Source organism: Ziziphus jujuba, chromosome 12, assembly GCF_031755915.1.
Source record: "Ziziphus jujuba cultivar Dongzao chromosome 12, ASM3175591v1".
Lineage (NCBI taxonomy): Eukaryota > Viridiplantae > Streptophyta > Magnoliopsida > Rosales > Rhamnaceae > Ziziphus > Ziziphus jujuba.
In genome coordinates this window covers 2,599,539-2,616,407 of record NC_083390.1, presented here as the reverse complement: position 1 = coordinate 2,616,407, position 16,869 = coordinate 2,599,539, and the positions used below count along the sequence as shown (strand labels likewise).

The window sequence follows — 16,869 nt, the reverse complement described above, 5'->3', positions numbered from 1 at the left end:
TTGTTGGACGGCCGATTACAATAATTTATCATATGGATAAGCCATTCATGAACATGCAATTTAATTATTGAAAACTTTTTTTCTTTTTTTATTTTCTTTTCTTTCTATATATGATGACAAAATAAGGCAATTCAGAAAGAGTTCAAAGTTCAAACATAGGGAAGAAGTAAAAGAGCAGAGAGGAAATGTATGTGACAAGGCATCTGTCTTTGTACAGAAGGTCTCCTGAATCTCTCTCATTGCCAACTCCGGAGGGTCCAAATTCTGGTTATCTGGTACTCTTCGACGAAGAATCTGAGACCTTCACTTGTTTGGGATGCAAGGATACTGATATCAGAGACCTGCCTTTCCCACAGAACAAGAATCTAACTATTGATTATGGATCAGCAACTGGAACAGAATCTCCAACAAATGATTATGAAGATGTTATTTTCATTCCAGTGCTTAACCAGCCGTTGTCATCCAATCGGTACTATGTTATCATGAGAAAAGGGAACCATAGAGGGTAAGTAAACTAAAATTTTAAACCGTTTACAACTAATTTCTGGTTTTTTATGGTGTTCAGGTTGATATTATTTTTTCTGACAGATAATAGAACTAATTTAGCCCAAGTAAAAAGACTATTAAGTGAACTTCCTAGAAGATTATTATAACTTGTAGTTTGAGTAAGAAACTGTGTCTAAATTTTTTTAGGGAAGCAAGTACAAGTTCAAAGGAAGAGGACGTAACCACTGGATGTTGTTGTACTTATATTAGCGATGTTAAACCAAGGCCATTAAATCCCCTGGATGAATGTCAGCAATTTGAGATAATTTGCAAGAAGCATAGAGGGTTCAAAGCTAAGTCTGTTGCTTCAGATGGGATACCTTCTCAATTATTGAGGCCAAAATATTGGCAAGTTTCTATGAGAACACCCCGGAATTATCAATTACAGGATGCTTCAGGTCTTGATCCTTCTCTACGAAAGCGTCTACCAGAGTTCAACAACTTTTCATTGTCAAATGGAAGTTCTGAAAATGTTGTTGTTGGGAAATGGTATTGTCCTTTCATGTTTGTGCATGAAGATTTGAAGTTAAAAGACCAGATAAAAATATCTACCTTTTATGAAGTGACACTTGAGCAGAGATGGCATAAGATTTTCTCATGTGACAATGCTGGGAGTGATCAAAGAAAAGTGGTTCTTGTAGATGTTTCTGTTCAAAAAGAAGAGGTGTCCATTAATGGTGGAAGAGCAGCAAACGTTGGGGAAGCTAAGAATGGTGTGAAAAATGGCGTTATGTGGTTTAAAAGTTGTGATGGTGGAGAAGAAACAAAAGTAGGGTTTAGTATGTTAGTTGTAGAGAGAATGAATTGGGAAGAAGAAAGAGTTGGATGGGATGGTGTGGATGAAAAGGAAGTGAAGGTAAAGAGAGCAGAGGAATATGGAGGGGAAGATACTGGGTGGCGAAGATTTGGTTGCTTTGTGTTGGTGGAGAGGTTTGTGTTTAAGAGAATGGACAGAAGCATTGTTTTGGCCTATGATTTCAAGCACACACACCAGATTAGGTGCAAATGGGAATGAGAATTTGGTATCAGTTAGTTCCATTTGGAAAACTATATGTTGCTAGATGCTACAATATGTATTTTAAGATAGTCAATGAAGTTTACAATTTCTATGGTGTCTTTTTCAACCTGTTAATAAGTCGATCAGGTGTGTTATTTTATTGATGAGATATGCAGGAAAAGGATGCTTTTCATTTCAAGCCAACTTTTCTTATTTGTGAATGAGACTAATGAATTGGACTGCAGGACTAAAATTGAAAAAAAGTTTGAATTTTCAGAGTACAAGAATGTCATAAATCCCTTTGGATTGTCCTTTCTTAATTCAAATACAATGACTTATAAACTACTGGAGATTTTTCTTAGATTTGCTACTTATCATGTACCTAACTCATTGAATTTTGCACCTTCTTTTTCAATATATGATGACAAATAAGGCAAATACAGAAAGAGAAATATATAGGGAAGAACTAAAAGAGCAGAGGGAAAATGTCAAACATACAAGAAGAAAAATGCTGGATACATCTGCCACTTCACATTATTTCTTCACTTAATCCATGTGTGGAATTGAGTTTAGTAATTGTAGAGAGAATGAAGTGGGAGCAAGAAAGGGTTGGATGGATTGTGGGGAATAAGAGGGAAGTAAGATTGAAGAGGGCAGAGGAATATGGAGGGTTGGGTGAATGGAAGAAATTTGGTTGTTATGTGTTGACTGAGAGGTTTGTTTTGAAAAGAATGAACAGAAATTTGGTACTTACCCTTGATTTCAAGCACACTCATCAAACTAGGAGCAAATGGGAATGATGAATTGTGGTTGTCTTCTGGAAAACAAAATTGTTCTTCTTGTATGTCAAGTGTGTATGTTGTATTCACCAAAAAAAGAAAAAAAAAAAAAGTTTGTATGCTGTATAATATTCCTTTACAACCTTGTTGTTATTTTATTAGTCTGTACTTTATGAGAAATATAATGAATAAATCATTTTTTAGTTCATCCAAAGTGTCTTTTATCTTTTGCATTTTTGATGAGAATGTATGTACTTGCAACTTAAAAGGGACTAAAAGAGATCATTGGTTGTTGCCAAAGATTTGCAGATTTTCACTTGGTATAATTAATAATTGGATCAATTGTTTGTAAACCACATGGTTTTTCACAAAAAAGGAGTGTCTTAAACAGCAAATTGAAAATTCAGCAACTGCATGGTTGGACTTATATTTGATTAGGCGAGCAGTCATATTATGTTAATTGGTAAAGAAAGCTAGACTAAAGAAGGCTATAAAACAAAATCTTTTTTTCATAGCCTTGTTGACCTCTTGAGCTAAGATTGATGTTCTGCTAATTGAATAAACTAAAAATTCCCACAAGAACCATATTGATCAAGCTAGCTTGTGCAGAAAGGCAGAGAACATTATCCATCTGTTCTTGCTTTGATCTCATCCAATCAAAATTTTAGTCGAAAATCAAAATCAATGTTCCTATTAAAATTCCAACACATAGTCAAGGAGAAGACCTCTGTTTTGACATTAAACGAGGAGGGCAAGTGCCATTTTATATTCAAAACGACAATTATGGTACTATTTCTTCATTAGCTTATTAACATCCTTAATCTATGATTTTGATGTTAAACGTTGTTTAAACAAATATAGGTTTGTAGTTTATTCTAATTTTCAGGTCTTTTGCTTGATATTCAATCCTTCTCTCCGTAAAATATGAACAATATTGGTACCTAATGCATAATGTTAATAATTAATCATGTCTTGGTCAAAGATCTCAACTTATCATTAAGTAGTTTCGTTAGAAAAGAAATCTCAAACTTTGACACTTCATTAAAATCATACCATGAACTGTCAAACGTTGGACCAATGCCAAGTCATATATTAACTATAAGCAAGCATTAAATTGAGAGAAAATTCTAAAAAGTACTCGAATCCATGATTTTCTGCAAACCTCCTGATCTTAAAGAATGGTCATATTCTTCTCTTTAAAGATTGCAGAAACATAGAATTATGTTCTGACACGTTAAACTTTGATCTGATCTTTGCTTTCTCAAAATTTTCACACGGTTTAGTAAAAGTCAAAAGGTTGACAAGTAATCATTGGATGGCCTCCATAACTTGTTTAACTTGGCTACGCAAATTTAATCTCGTTTTCCTTTCCTATAAATACATGTAGCTCGTTCGTAGATTATATAGAAAAAAATTTAGATAAAATTAATAAAAACAAGAAGACCAAGTTGAAATTCAGAGAGACATACAAAAAAAAAAAAAAAAAAAAAAATGTATGTGACAAGGCCTCTTTCCATGTACAGAGAGAATCCCTCAGCTCTCTCTTTGCCTCCCCCTGAGGGTCCCAATACTGGGATTTTGGTCATCCAAGATGAAGGATCCGAGCCTAGACGTTTCTTTGGATTGTTCAAGAGCCATGAGATCAAACACCTACCTATACCTCAAAACAAAGACATAAAGCTTCGTTATTCAACTGGCACCAGCAATAATAACACAAGTGTTGAGCATTTCTATGCCGCTTTCGTTCCAGTTCTTGGTCAGCCATTATCTTCCAATCGGTATTATGCAATCAAGTCACGCGGAAGCCATAAAGGGTATGCATTATATTATATTATATACATATGTATATAGTTCTTAGACTAACTTTTTAATCTTTAAACACAAATTTTTACACTCAAACTTGTGATTTTCCAGTGAAGCTTACACCTGCTCAACCGAGGATGACTTGGAAATCTGTTGTTTCTGCACTTTTGCTCCCACTTTGGAACCAAAACCATTGCACCCCAGAAACATATACCAACAGTTTGAAATCCACCACAAAGGGAGTTTTAACCAAATAGGTGGATTTGTAGCCAAATCCATAGCTCCTGACGGATTCCCACCAAAGTTCTTGGGAAGAAAAGGTTGGGAAATTCACACACAAAGTTCTTCCCATGATCTCAACTTACGTGAAGCACCAGGACTAGACACTTCCCTCAGAGCCCAACTTCCAAATTTCAACTTCCCATTATCAAATAGGAGCTCTGATCCTGTTGTTGTAGGGAAATGGTACTGTCCCTTCATGTTCATCAAAGAAGGCACACCGGGAGATCAAATGACCAGGTCAATGTACTATGAAATGACACTTGAGCAAAGATGGGAAAATATTTATGCTTGTGAGAATGAGAGTGCTGAGCTTGGCAAGGGAAATAGTAATTCAGTGGTTGTTGATGTTCCTGTTGGGAGCAAAGTGGCAGCCATTGGTGGAAGACAAGGTGGTGGAGTTCATGAAGAGAGAGATGGGGTTCGTGGGTTGGTGTGGTATAAGGGAGATGGAATTAGTGTCGGTTTGAGTTTGGTGATTGTGGAGAGAATGGAGTGGGAAGTGAAAAGGTTTGGCTGGGTTGGAGGAAAAGAGAAGGAAGCGAGAGTGAAGAAAGTTGAAGAGGTTGGAGAGTGGAAGAGATTTGGTTGCTTTGTTTTGGTTGAAAGATTTGTGTTGAAAAGAATGGATAGAAGCTTGGTATTAACTTGTGATTTCAGGCATACTCATCAGATCCGAAGCAGATGGGAATGAGAATTGTTGTTTTAATTTCACTTTATTAACTTTCTTTTACATGTACAATTCTTTCATTTATTATGTGAAGAATGTGAACCAGTCTAATTTATGATTAAATAAAAGCATTTTTTTTTTAAAAAAATTTTCATTGCTGCATAATTCTTGAATTGTTTTTTTTTTTTTTTTTGGTGGTTATATAGATAAGTTTCTCAAGCACGCTTATATAATTTGTGGATGTGAATGTAGTTGGACCACAAAGGACCACAACCAATGTCATAAATCGCTTTGGATATTGTCTATTTCTTAATTAATTTGAATTTATTGACTATTCTGGTGAACATTTTCTTTTTGGCTTGTTGTACAACCGGCTACAATAATTGATCATATGGTTAAGCCATTAATGAACATCAAATTACTATTTGAAACTCTGTCTTTTTTATTTTCTTTTCTACATATGATGACAAGATAAGGCAATTCTTCAAACATAGGGATGGAGTAAAACTGTAAAAGAGCAGAGAGGAAATGTATGTGACAAGGCCTCAATTTTTATACAGATGGTCTCCTGAGTCCAAATTCTGGTTATCTGGCACTCTCAGTCTAAGACAAAATTTAATTAGAAGGTTATTTCGAAGTCAAATTAGAAGGTTATTGAAGATGTAAATTATATATAAAAAAAAAAAAATAGAATTGAGAGTACTATTGCACTTTTCATAAAAGAATGTATAATTTATATCCATTTTGTTGAAAAAAGTTCGCGCAGGTTTGGTGAAGACTACTTCTAATGCGTTTCTTTTGAACTACTTAATTAAAGAAAATGAATTTTCAAATGGCATGCATATTTGTCAATATGCCTTCGTCATGGTGCTTGATTATTTCAAATCAACACTTTGTCATTAATGTCTAGTACAACTTGAGAAAACTCAACTTAGCCCAAAAATAGAAACAGCTCGCAATCAAACATCGCATATTTTTGTCGCAAAAGGAATAGTCTATAAATGCAAAAGCCACTAATACAAAGATCCAAAGGTTCACCCTCAATATTAAACCAAAAATTCAAAATAAAAAAAAATAAAAAAAAATCAGGCACCTTACTTACATGCCACCCGGAGCTGAAAGAGACATTTGAACCTTCCCAGAAGGTACTATAAGCTTGATCTTGTGAATGACAGAATGAGACATAAGTTGACATAAAAGTTAGAATTTTCAGTGAAAAGGACCGGTGGCCAACTTCTTATCTCAATCTTGTGGATAATAATCCACCACCAGTTACCAATTCTTTAATTTTTGTAATTTTTTTTTTCTAGATTTATGATGATAAATAAAGCAATACAGAAAGAGAAATATACAGGGAAGAACAAAAAAGAGCAGAGAAAAAAAAAAATTAATAAAAATGTATGTGACAAGGCCTCTGTCTTTGTATAGAAGGTCTCCTGAATCTCTTTCATTGCCACCTCCAGAGGGTCCAAATTCCGGTTATTTGGTTATCTTGGATGAAGAATCTGAAAAAACAACTTGTTTTGGGTTGTGCAAGGATATTTATATCAGGGACCTGCCTTTCCCTCAGAACAAAGGTCTAACAATTTCCTTCACAACAGGCCAAAGTACCTTCCAAGATGGTGCCGTTCTAATTCCAGTGCTTAATCAGCCTTTGTCTACCAATTGCTATTATGTAATGAGTAGGAAAGGGAAGCATACAGGGTAAGTTTTTTGATTTTGTTTTGTTTTATTTTGTGCTTACATGTAAACTTAGACTGATCATGTGCATAATTTTAAGTACTATACGAATAAGGAAGAATATTCAGGGGTAGGGATTCTTTGTTAACCTTATTCAACAAGTTATTTCCTCATAGCTTTGTAGGAAAAAAATTGAAATTTAGAAAGAAAATTTAATGGGTGTATTTGTATATAAAGCGCAGTAATTGACAGATGTTAACCACCCTAAGATATCTTTGATGTTAAATGATCAAATAAATAGTTTAGCCTAAGCCAAAGACTAAATAATTAAAATTCTAATTAGATGCAAGCATGGAAAATTTACAGGGAAGCAAGCACTAGTTCGAAGGAAGAGGATACAATCACTTGCTGCTGGTGCTGCCGTTGCATTCAAGATGTTAAACCAGGACCATTGGATCCACTGGATGAATATCAACAAGTAGAGATAATTCATAAAAAGCACGGAAGCTTTACAGCTAAATCTGTTGTCCCAGATGGGCATCCTCCTGAATTCTTAAGGAGAAAATATTGGAATATTTTTATGAGCACACGCCACAATTACCAATTAGATGAAGCTCTAGGCCTCGATCCTTCACTAAGAAAACGTCTACCGGAGTTTAACAATTTGTCATTGTCGAATCAAAGCTCTGATAGTGCTATAGTTGTTGGGAAGTGGTATTGTCCTTTCATGTTTGTGCATGAAGATTTGAAGTTGAAGGACCGGATGAAGATATCAATGTTTTACGAAGTGACACTCGAGCAAAGCTGGCAAAAGATTTTTTCATGTGACAATAATGAGAATGATAGAAGCAATGTGGTTGTTGTGGATGTTTTGGTTCAAAAAGAAGAGGTCTTCATTAATGGTGGAAGAGGTGCAACTATAGGGGATGCTATAAGTGTGAACAATGGGGTGATGTGGTTTGCGAATCGCAACAGTGGAGGAGAAGAAAGAAGAGTAGGATTGAGTGTGTTGGTTGTAGAGAGATTGAAATGGGAGGAAGAGAGATTTGGATGGGTTGGTGGAGATGAAAAGAAAGTGAAGGTAGAGAGTGCAGAGGAATATGGAGGGAAAGATATTGGGTGGACAAAATTTGGTTGTTTTGTGTTGGTGGAGAGGTTTGTGTTTAGGAGATTGGATGGAAGCATTGTTTTGAGCTATGATTTTAAGCACACCCACCAGATCAGAAGCAAATGGGAATGTGATAATTTGGTTCTTAAATTTACTGTTGTAATAAAGTTCATTTTGTGAATGTTTTACTTCATAGTCTTGCCACATGCTAAGCAGCTGCTTTTTTGTGCAATGATGTCAAATTCAGTTTATTTTATTCTGTAATCAAAAACTTCTTTTCTTCCTTAATATAATAACCATGATATATGTATGTATATGTATATACTGGATTTGATGGATTTAATCTGAAAGCATAAAGAATTTTTTGGAAGTTTATAACATTTGCTCCCCTTCTGTTTTTCAGCTATATATGGTGGTTCTAGTACATTTTATTTTATGTACACACAAATTAGCAAAATTAATTAATTATATATTAAAAAAAAAATGAAAAACATTAAACATGAACTTTTCTTTTATCTTTGACAAATAAAAACATAAACTTTTCATTTGCGTGTTTTTTGGGTCATAAAAGGCCTCTTGTGAGATGCATAAACTTCTCTCACATTTTTTTTTTTTTTTTTTTTTTTGTTTCTTGCAATTAATTTTTGGACAGCTTTGTTGAATCACTGTGTAATTTATAATTTAATCTAATAAAATAGGATGTGTAAGTTCTTGTTCCAAAAAAACACGCAAGTAAAGTTAAATAAAAGTTTGATAAAAATATTACAAATTTTTGTTATTCATGTAATTTTAAATAAATTTCCTTTTTCTTTTTTTAAAAAAATTATTTTTCACAATTAAAAAAAAAAAAATAGGGTCGAACAGAGAGCACTTCGCTATACAAATTCGAAAGAAACGGAAAGACGGAAAGAGGGTAGGGCAAAATGTTCGGAGCTCAACCATCGCCGTCTGCCTTTGGCACTCCGTCATCGACGCCGGCGTTCGGCACTCCGTCGTCGACTCCGGCATTTGGCACTCCGTCATCGACCCCAGCCTTCGGCACTCCATCATCAACCCCAGCGTTCGGAACTCCATCTTCAACTCCAGCATTCGGAGCGCCATCTTCGACTCCGGCTTTCGGGACTCCATCAACGCCTTCATTCGCCACTGGCGGATTTGGTTCCTCCTTATTCTCGAGTCCGTTCACTTCCCAAACTCAACAACAGCAGATGCCGCAGTTGTTTCAGCAGCCGGCGGGAACTGGCGGTGGTTTAGGTTTTCAGACTCCATTTGCTACTCCTACTCCTACTCCTCCTCCTCAGTCCATTCCATTTCCTGGTTCACAACTGACCACTCAGATGGCTCCGGTGGCTCCAATCCCTTTCTCTCTCGCGGATCGTGATATTCAAGTACTTTTTCTTTAACTTCTATCTTATTTATTTATTTATTTTTGTTTAGCAAAACCTAAACCTAGCCTCATTTTTTGTTTTGTGAATTAGGCAATTGTTGATGCTTACAAGGAAGATCCTGGAAACCCTAAATATGCTTTTAAGGTTCGTTCTTTTTTTTTTTCCCCACTGATTTCTGTTATCTTTTAGGTAATTAAAATGTGTTTAGATGCTCATAAAATTCAGAAATCCTAAACGATGAAACCTATTTCATTTTCGCAGCATTTACTATTCAGTGTTACTGATCCTCAATATAGGGTGAAACCTGCTGGTGTATCGGATGTGAGTTTATTCCTTTCTATTTCTTTTTAACTTTTGCTACCTGAAAAATGCTATTTGCTTTCTTTGGTTTTGTGTTGTAATATACATATGCATATATGTATATATATATATATATATATATATATTGCTCTGTTCTTTTGGCTAATTTTCAATGGTAGTTTGCATTGCCAGATAATGTGGGCAGAGGCTATGGGGAAGCTTGAAGGCATGGAAAGTACTGACCGGGAACGACTATGGCCTCAGCTTGTTCGTGGTTTCAAAGATCTTTCTCAACGGCTGAAGGTAATTTTTTGTTAGTTTGAAGAATAAAAAAGTGTTCTTTCAATTCAAGTAGTTTTACGAGCTGTCATTGTTTGTGTTATATTCTGTTAGGTCTGATATGAAAGAAAGTGTCTTGATAAATTGTTGTGTGCAGAATAAAGCTGTTTACATTGACAAATTGAAATATATTTAGATGGGCACATCTTAAAATTAGCCACTGAAGTGTACTTTATAGCTGAGGCTTGTATAATTATACAGCAATTTCCATCCATGCATTTCCAATTTTGAGTTAATAGCCGACTATGCATTTTGAAATTCTGTGATGTTATTTGTTGCGAAGATTGTACTCTCCTCCCTTTGTATAGTTTTCTGGTTGGCCTAGTTACTCAATCATGTTGTGAAACTGTTGATGCAGCTCCAAGATGAAGTCATTCTATCAGATGCAGAGAGGTTGAGAATTACTCAAAGCAATGTGAAAATGGTACCTCCTTTTCCTTTTCACATCTGTCTAATGGTATGCACGTTATATGATGACGTGTTTCCAATTTGTGTTGTTCTAGCTTCAAAGGCATTTTCAAGCTGACACTCTTCCTCGGATTGAAAGAATGAGACAGAAAGAGCAAGGTCTTCAGAGGCGTCTTTTACGGGTAGGAACAGTGTCTACTTTACTTTTGTAGTCATGAGTCAAATGACATATCCATAATGCAAACTGCTTTCGTCCAAGGTGCAAGGTGGCTTGTCCAGTGGTCTCCTGTTGCTGAACATTGTTTTGTGATAAAGCATGATTGTCCTTCTTAAGCTTTTATGTTTGTCTAGATTGAAAAGATCTTGCTTCCAATCTACCTGTAAATTAGTTAAGATAATTCTTGTTTGGATGTTTAGTGCTTACCTATCTTTATTTTGAGTTCTTTCAATCTCGCATAACAAAATGTCATTGATTTATTGGAGAAACCAGGTGTAGGATGCATTGTTGATTGCCATTAAATATGTGGGTCATTCTTGTTTTAGTAGTTTGTGCGCTTACTGCTTGTATATGTGCTTTTGACTTTTGTTGCCTGTTGTTGTGTGCCAAAGATGATGAGAATAGTGGAGGCACTGGAAGGTAAGGGTTACAGATTACCCTTAATGAAAGGGGAAGCTGAGTTAGCTGAAAAGTTAGCTGCAATCACTAGACAGGTAATGTTTTTCTTTCTTTTATCTTCTTTTTGTCCATCCTACTCATAGCCTTTGATCAAGTGATGTTACTGAATTGTTGGTCATTTCCAGTTAAAAGGATCTGGAGCAGAGCTTTCAAGGAGGGTACAAAGCCTGCTCACTATTTCTCGTGTTCAAGCAAATTCATTAGGTGGCGATGGCTCTGTATATCTTCCTGGATCAACAAAAATAGATGAACAAAGTCTTGCTGATATGCAAGAGGTGAGTGGGCTAGTTTATATAAAGCTTTTTCTTTCAATCTTCTTACTTCTCTCTTCTAATTTGCTAATGACTAAATATTTTGGTTGTTTGTATAAACTCTGACAGAACAAGAGGATCTTATCTTTATTTGGCAATGTATTCTCTGATGGATGATATATATGTGTATATATATATATATGTATATAAATATATATATTTTTTTTGTGTGAGGCAGGTCTTACAACAGCAGACAGGGGCCATTGCAAGACTTGGCAATGTTTTGAAGCGAGATAGCAGGGACATGGAGATTATAATGGCTGAGGACACAGAAATGAATGGAGATGTGAGCTAGATTATCACTTCGCTGATGACATTTTAATGTTTAAATTTATTTTAGTTTTTCACTTAGTTTTGATATTGATCCCAGCAGAGTTTCTAGGTGAATTTGCGGAAATGAGTCCAACTATGCATATAATAGACTAGAGATTAGAAATGTGAGCGCTGGGATAATGTGGTTTACAAGTTGTGAAGGTGGAAGAGAAGAAACGAGAATAGGGTTATGTTAGTCGTTTAGAGAATCAAATGCAAGGAAGAAAGAGTTGGATGGGTTGGTAGGGATAAAGGCAAGCGAAGGTAGAGGGGAATTTGGTGGGAAAGATATTGGGTGGGGAAAATTAGGTTGTTTTGTGTTGGTGGAAAGTTTTGTGATGAAGAGAATGGACAGAGAAGCATTGTACTGACCTACGATTTCAAGAATAACTCACAAATTCAGGCGCAAATGGTCTTGAAAATTTGGAATTCTATATGAGATATTTCAAATTTTAATTTAATTTATTTCCTATTTCGATTCTTAATTCATTTTATTCCCTATGTTAATAATTTCTAACTTAGATTATTATTATTATTATATAAAATGCCATAATTAAATTAGTTGGTAAAAACTAATAAGATGTTCTTTCTTAAAGTGGTAATTAAGAAAATTCATTCTGAGTGCAAATGTATACATGAACATATGCATATATATATATAATAGTGAATTTTGTCCAGCGACGATCCGTGTTCCTATTGTTTTAGTTTTCATACGCTTATGGACACCTATTGATGCATGTATATATAAGAAAATTTGTTTTTCACTGTTCAGATTGCTCCCAGTCGACCTTGGATACATTATTAAAATATAATGCACGATACATTACATCAATATAAGTGAGGTGTGTTTTTTTTGTTTAAATAATTTTTTGGAAAAGAAATGAGTTAAAAAGCTGGTAGAGATAGATAGTTAGATACTACAGGCGACAATATTCAAGCAAACAAACAATGAATAGATTATTTTAAAGCGATTAAAACAATGAAAATCATTAACCAACTGTAAGTTGCTTCTAATTGACCCCACAGATCCCTTGTGATCTGTAATCATCACACTGCTCTTTGTTGTGAATTATTAATTTTATTTACGCATTGGCCGTCTGTATCTTAAAGGGATCCACAAGATGGTGTGAATGGTGAAATTTCAATTAGGATCTTGGTGAAGCTTCATTTTGATAGTTACCACAACGGATCACAAATAGCATTTCTAAGTGTGTGTATATATATATATATATATATGTATGTATGTATATATAAAAAAGAGAAAGATTAATTAAGCAATTAGTTGAGAAAATGTATGTGACAAGGCCTGTCATTGTATAGAAGGTTTTTTTTCCTTAATTAAGCTATTAACAAAAATTATAGTTTTTTCCGTCAACAATAAGAAATAATCTCCAAAATATGCTACTGACCTTATTCTGGTCCTTCATAAGCCCCAAAAATATTTATTATTCTCAAAAATAGCTTTTAGCCTTTTTCAGGCCCTCTAATCACTTCATCAAACATCTATAATAATAATAATAATAAAAAATTTGGGAAACACTGGTCCAAACAATAGTCAACATTAATGGTGATAAATAACCATTTCCAGATATGTGTTTGTGTATACGTTGTTACTTGTGTAAGAGAAAGATTGATAAAGCAATTAGTAAAGAACATGGATGTGCAGGGCCTCTGTCACTGTATGGAAGGTTTCCTGAGCGTCTCACAGAACCACCTCCAGAGGGTCCAAATTTTGGGTATATCTTGGATAAAGAAGCTGAGACTACTGCTTGTTTTGGATTTTCAAGGCATCTAGTATCAAAGATCTGCCTTTCCCTCATAATAAGGATATGACAATTACAGATCAAATTGGAGATGATATTCATATATTTTGTGCTCTTTTCATTCCAGTTCTTAATCAGCCTTTATCTTCCAATCAATACTATGTCATATGGCGGGAATGGATGCATAAAGGGTATGTACTTCCATATTTATTTTCCACATATTTATATGGTCTTTTTATTTTATTTTTATATGGAATATTGACAACAATCAACATATATGCTATGTAATGTGTCTGAGTCCTGGTATGGACATAGTTTCCCTATCCCTATAAGCTTGTTCAATATTAACGGCCTCATTCTAGACCTTTGGACCTCACAGACACTTACCAGCAAGTTGAGATAATTCATAACAAGTATGGGGAGTTTTCAGCAAAATTTGTTACTCCAGGTGGGATTCCTCCCTACCACTTGAGGTGGATGGGCTTGAATGTTTGTATGGTAACAACCAAAAATTGCCGGATAGATGAAGCTGCAGGCCTCAACTCTTCCCTTCGAAATCGTTTCCCAGACTTCAACTTCTACTTGTTTGGCACTGAATCATCTTCTGAACAAGTTTTTGTTGGGAAGTGGTATTGTCCTTTCGTGTGTGCATGAAGAAGAAAATGAAGTTGAAGGATCAGATGAAGAAATCTAAGTTTTACGAAGTTACACTTGATCAGAGGTGGGAAAAGATTTTCGCATGTGATAATGCAGAGATGATGAAGAGCAACAAGGTGGTTTTTGTAGATGTTATTGTTCAAAAGGAAGAAGTCTCCATTGGTGGAGTGGTCGGGGATGGCAAAAATGTGATCAGCAATGGGGCAAACTGGCTTACTATGAGTAGTGATGGTGAAGGAAAAGAAAAAGGAGTGGTGTCGAGTTTGTTAGTTGTTGAGAGAATGAAATGGGAGGAAGGAAGAGTGGGATCGGAAGGTGGAGGTGAAGGACAAGTGAGATTGGAGAGAGCAGAGGAGTTTGTAGGAAATTGTGGATCTTGGAGCAAATTTGGTTGTGTTTGTGTTTAAGAGAATGGATGAAAGCATCATGTTGACCTATGATTTCAAGCATACTCACTAGATCAAGTGCAAATGGGAATGACAACATGGTATGGAATATTGAAACTATATATGTTATGTAATTAATGTGTACTTGAGTCCTGGTATAGTCCTCAGCAAAAAAAAAAAAAAAAAAAAAAAGAAGTCCTGGTATGGTTCTCTTTGGGCTTTGATCAACTGCTCCTGCCTTTGGCCACTAAGAAAACTCTAGATTGGAGAATTGGTTTAGAGATAGTGAACATGCTCTGTCTCTCCCTCTCTCTCTCTCTCTCTATATATATATATATATATATATGTATATTCCAAATCATTTTGATCAATGATTGTAATTCTGATGATTCTCACTCAAGTGGCCATCATTTAGTGCCTTCCATTCAATTTGCATCCTTACCTGCCACTAAAGCCAATTTCTTATTTTATTCTGGCAGTGTCTACTAACCATATGCAAACAAGGTATAGAATATTAGCTAGTTGGTCTAAAGCCTAAACAGAAACTAAGAACCCATTAATTTCATATTTTACATCTGTTGAGCTCCTTATCTGCTAAGGAGGCTATATAGGATCCTAAGTGAAAAGGCAGTTTTGAATCTAATGAAATTTGAAGCTCTAGTAGAAAAATGGCACATAATATGGATCAAAGCAATTTAATATCTTTACTTGAATACCAGTTTCTCGTTATTAGAGGAGCACAACAGAGATGGAGGCATAAGATGCAAGATTCCAATTGGAATCAATGCAAATGACATTAGTAGAACATGAACATGAACATGTTTTTATGCTCTTTAGGTAAAATTCAATGGGCAATAATAACTTGTTTCAAAAATTTTTCATTCCCCAATTTAATATAGTCTCAAAAAGGTGGGAGAAGAAAAGTATTATGGAGAATACATAGTTTGGAAAATATTATATGGCAGCATATTGCCTTAGCTCACTAATCAGTTACCGTCAAACGTTGCTTAATTTGTCTTAGCATACCTTATACATTTATATGCCTCTCATCAAGTTCTTTGAGTCCCCCTATCAAATTTCCCCTATAAGATTAGTAAAGAAATTTGAATATATAAAAAATTTTGGGTTTTAATTATCTATAATATTAGAATAATTAGATATAGTTTAAGCCGATAAACTATTCTTGGAGGAACAAAATAGAATAGTAGGGGCTACTTGGCTGTATTTTTTGCTTTTTATTTTTGAAATATTGTTTTTAAAATAAAGAATAAAAAACAATTTTTTTATTGTTTTAGAAAAATAAAGGGCGTTCGGAAATCTAAGTATCTTGAGCCCATTATGGTGTTTCGGGTGCTTGATTTGTTCATACGTCTTGGATATTAGGTCATTTGAGCAGTTCCATATGATAGGTCCATTCGCGTGTTCTTGGGCTTCGGGTTCATTTAGCTCATTGGACATCGGCCCTAGTCCCATTCGGATGGTGTCACTCCTTAACCCTGTTTAGGTGATTACAAATTTTAATCTTGTTAGGTGATATTAAATTGGTGGTCTGTATGACTTTTATTATATTAAAATTGTTTTCAGAATAAAGAAAAACAACAAAATGTTGTTTCCTAATTTTTGTGTTAAAAAACTAATCTCAGAAAACAATGGCCAAAAACCTTACCAAAAACTTTATAAATGTGTTTGAGAACAATTTGTTGTTTTCCAAAATAGATAACTGTTTTAAAAATAGCTAGCCAAATAGGCCACTAGATTTTCTTTCCTTTTCTCTAAGAACACAACTTCTTTGTTAATTGAGATGTGAAGTTTCCTAATAAAAGAATTATACATACTATAGATTAGCATTTCTTCTAGGTTGACTAAAAAATATCTACGTCATATTATCTTTTTAGAACACGAAAAAGTTTATAGAAAAGTTCTAATAGAAGGAGAGATATGGGTGGTACTTTGATCGTATAGAATAAAGGGTCAGAGGAAAATATTATGAACACTTTAGGTTTGAAACGTTTGCATCTGAGAATTTGTTGAAATGGAGAGGTAATACTGATTATTTTCAACAAATGGGTGGTACTTTTATTTCTGTAAGTGTGCAGGTTTGGTGTAATTCTGGAGTACATACGCAGTTTCCAACTCTCGACAAAGTAATTTCTCTAATACAGAAAATAATTTTTTTAAAAATATAGTTTAAGCAAACAAACATTTTATCTTTTAGAACTTATGAATTATTTAATGAGCAAGCTTAACCTTCAAACTCCATATTTTAATCAGTCTTTAATTAGCTTAAGAAATGAAGATTAACTTGATTGTCCCAAAGTAATAAACATTAAAGAAATTCTGTTTCCATTGAATAAGTATACATTCTTTCACTTATGACCACATTAAAAAGTATATATGTATGTATGTACATTGATGTATATATACACGAGTAAGATTAATTAAGCAACTTATTAGAGTAAATGTATGT

At 34.6% G+C, this 16,869-nt stretch overlaps 3 protein-coding genes and 1 pseudogene across 4 annotated transcripts; all 4 read left to right on the top strand.

The window, feature by feature from the left end:
* Positions 1-76: 76 nt before the first annotated feature.
* LOC107428268 (uncharacterized) lies at positions 77-1,742 on the top strand. The gene is made up of 2 exons (XM_016038775.4): positions 77-505; positions 694-1,742. The coding sequence occupies exons 1-2, from the start codon at positions 186-188 to the stop codon at positions 1,559-1,561; spliced, it is 1,188 nt and encodes a 395-aa protein (XP_015894261.3). The 5' UTR covers positions 77-185; the 3' UTR covers positions 1,562-1,742.
* A 1,983-nt stretch (positions 1,743-3,725) lies between these two features.
* LOC107428260 (uncharacterized) lies at positions 3,726-8,182 on the top strand. Of its 2 annotated transcripts, XM_016038776.4 has the most exons (3): positions 3,726-4,136; positions 4,237-6,778; positions 7,121-8,182. In XM_016038776.4, exons 1-2 carry the CDS (start codon positions 3,814-3,816, stop codon positions 5,096-5,098), a joined length of 1,185 nt encoding a protein of 394 aa, XP_015894262.3. In that variant the 5' UTR covers positions 3,726-3,813; the 3' UTR covers positions 5,099-6,778; positions 7,121-8,182. The 2 variants fall into 2 exon arrangements, with proteins under 2 accessions (XP_015894262.3, XP_060669279.1); XM_060813296.1 differs by lacking the exon at positions 3,726-4,136 and having other exon boundaries at positions 6,394-6,778.
* A 406-nt stretch (positions 8,183-8,588) lies between these two features.
* Positions 8,589-12,085, top strand: LOC107428259 (nuclear pore complex protein NUP54). The gene is made up of 10 exons (XM_016038765.4): positions 8,589-9,250; positions 9,341-9,394; positions 9,512-9,571; positions 9,743-9,853; positions 10,248-10,313; positions 10,393-10,479; positions 10,907-11,008; positions 11,099-11,248; positions 11,463-11,570; positions 11,658-12,085. The coding sequence occupies exons 1-10, from the start codon at positions 8,786-8,788 to the stop codon at positions 11,664-11,666; spliced, it is 1,212 nt and encodes a 403-aa protein (XP_015894251.1). The 5' UTR covers positions 8,589-8,785; the 3' UTR covers positions 11,667-12,085.
* Positions 12,086-13,186: 1,101 nt separating this feature from the next.
* LOC107428252 (uncharacterized) lies at positions 13,187-14,626 on the top strand (annotated as a pseudogene).
* The last annotated feature ends 2,243 nt before the right edge of the window (positions 14,627-16,869 follow it).

Bases quoted from the DNA above. Each gene is read 5' to 3' on its own strand.
- LOC107428268 (XM_016038775.4), top strand. From the start codon at position 186: ATGTATGTGACAAGGCATCTGTCTTTGTACAGAAGGTCTCCTGAATCT. The intron at 506-693 runs GTAAGTAAACTA...AAATTTTTTTAG, and splicing joins AGAAAAGGGAACCATAGAGG to GGAAGCAAGTACAAGTTCAA.
- LOC107428260 (XM_060813296.1), top strand. From the start codon at position 6,471: ATGTATGTGACAAGGCCTCTGTCTTTGTATAGAAGGTCTCCTGAATCT. The intron at 6,779-7,120 runs GTAAGTTTTTTG...GAAAATTTACAG, and splicing joins AGGAAAGGGAAGCATACAGG to GGAAGCAAGCACTAGTTCGA.
- LOC107428259 (XM_016038765.4), top strand. From the start codon at position 8,786: ATGTTCGGAGCTCAACCATCGCCGTCTGCCTTTGGCACTCCGTCATCG. The intron at 10,314-10,392 runs GTACCTCCTTTT...GTGTTGTTCTAG, and splicing joins CTCAAAGCAATGTGAAAATG to CTTCAAAGGCATTTTCAAGC. The intron at 11,009-11,098 runs GTAATGTTTTTC...GGTCATTTCCAG, and splicing joins TAGCTGCAATCACTAGACAG to TTAAAAGGATCTGGAGCAGA.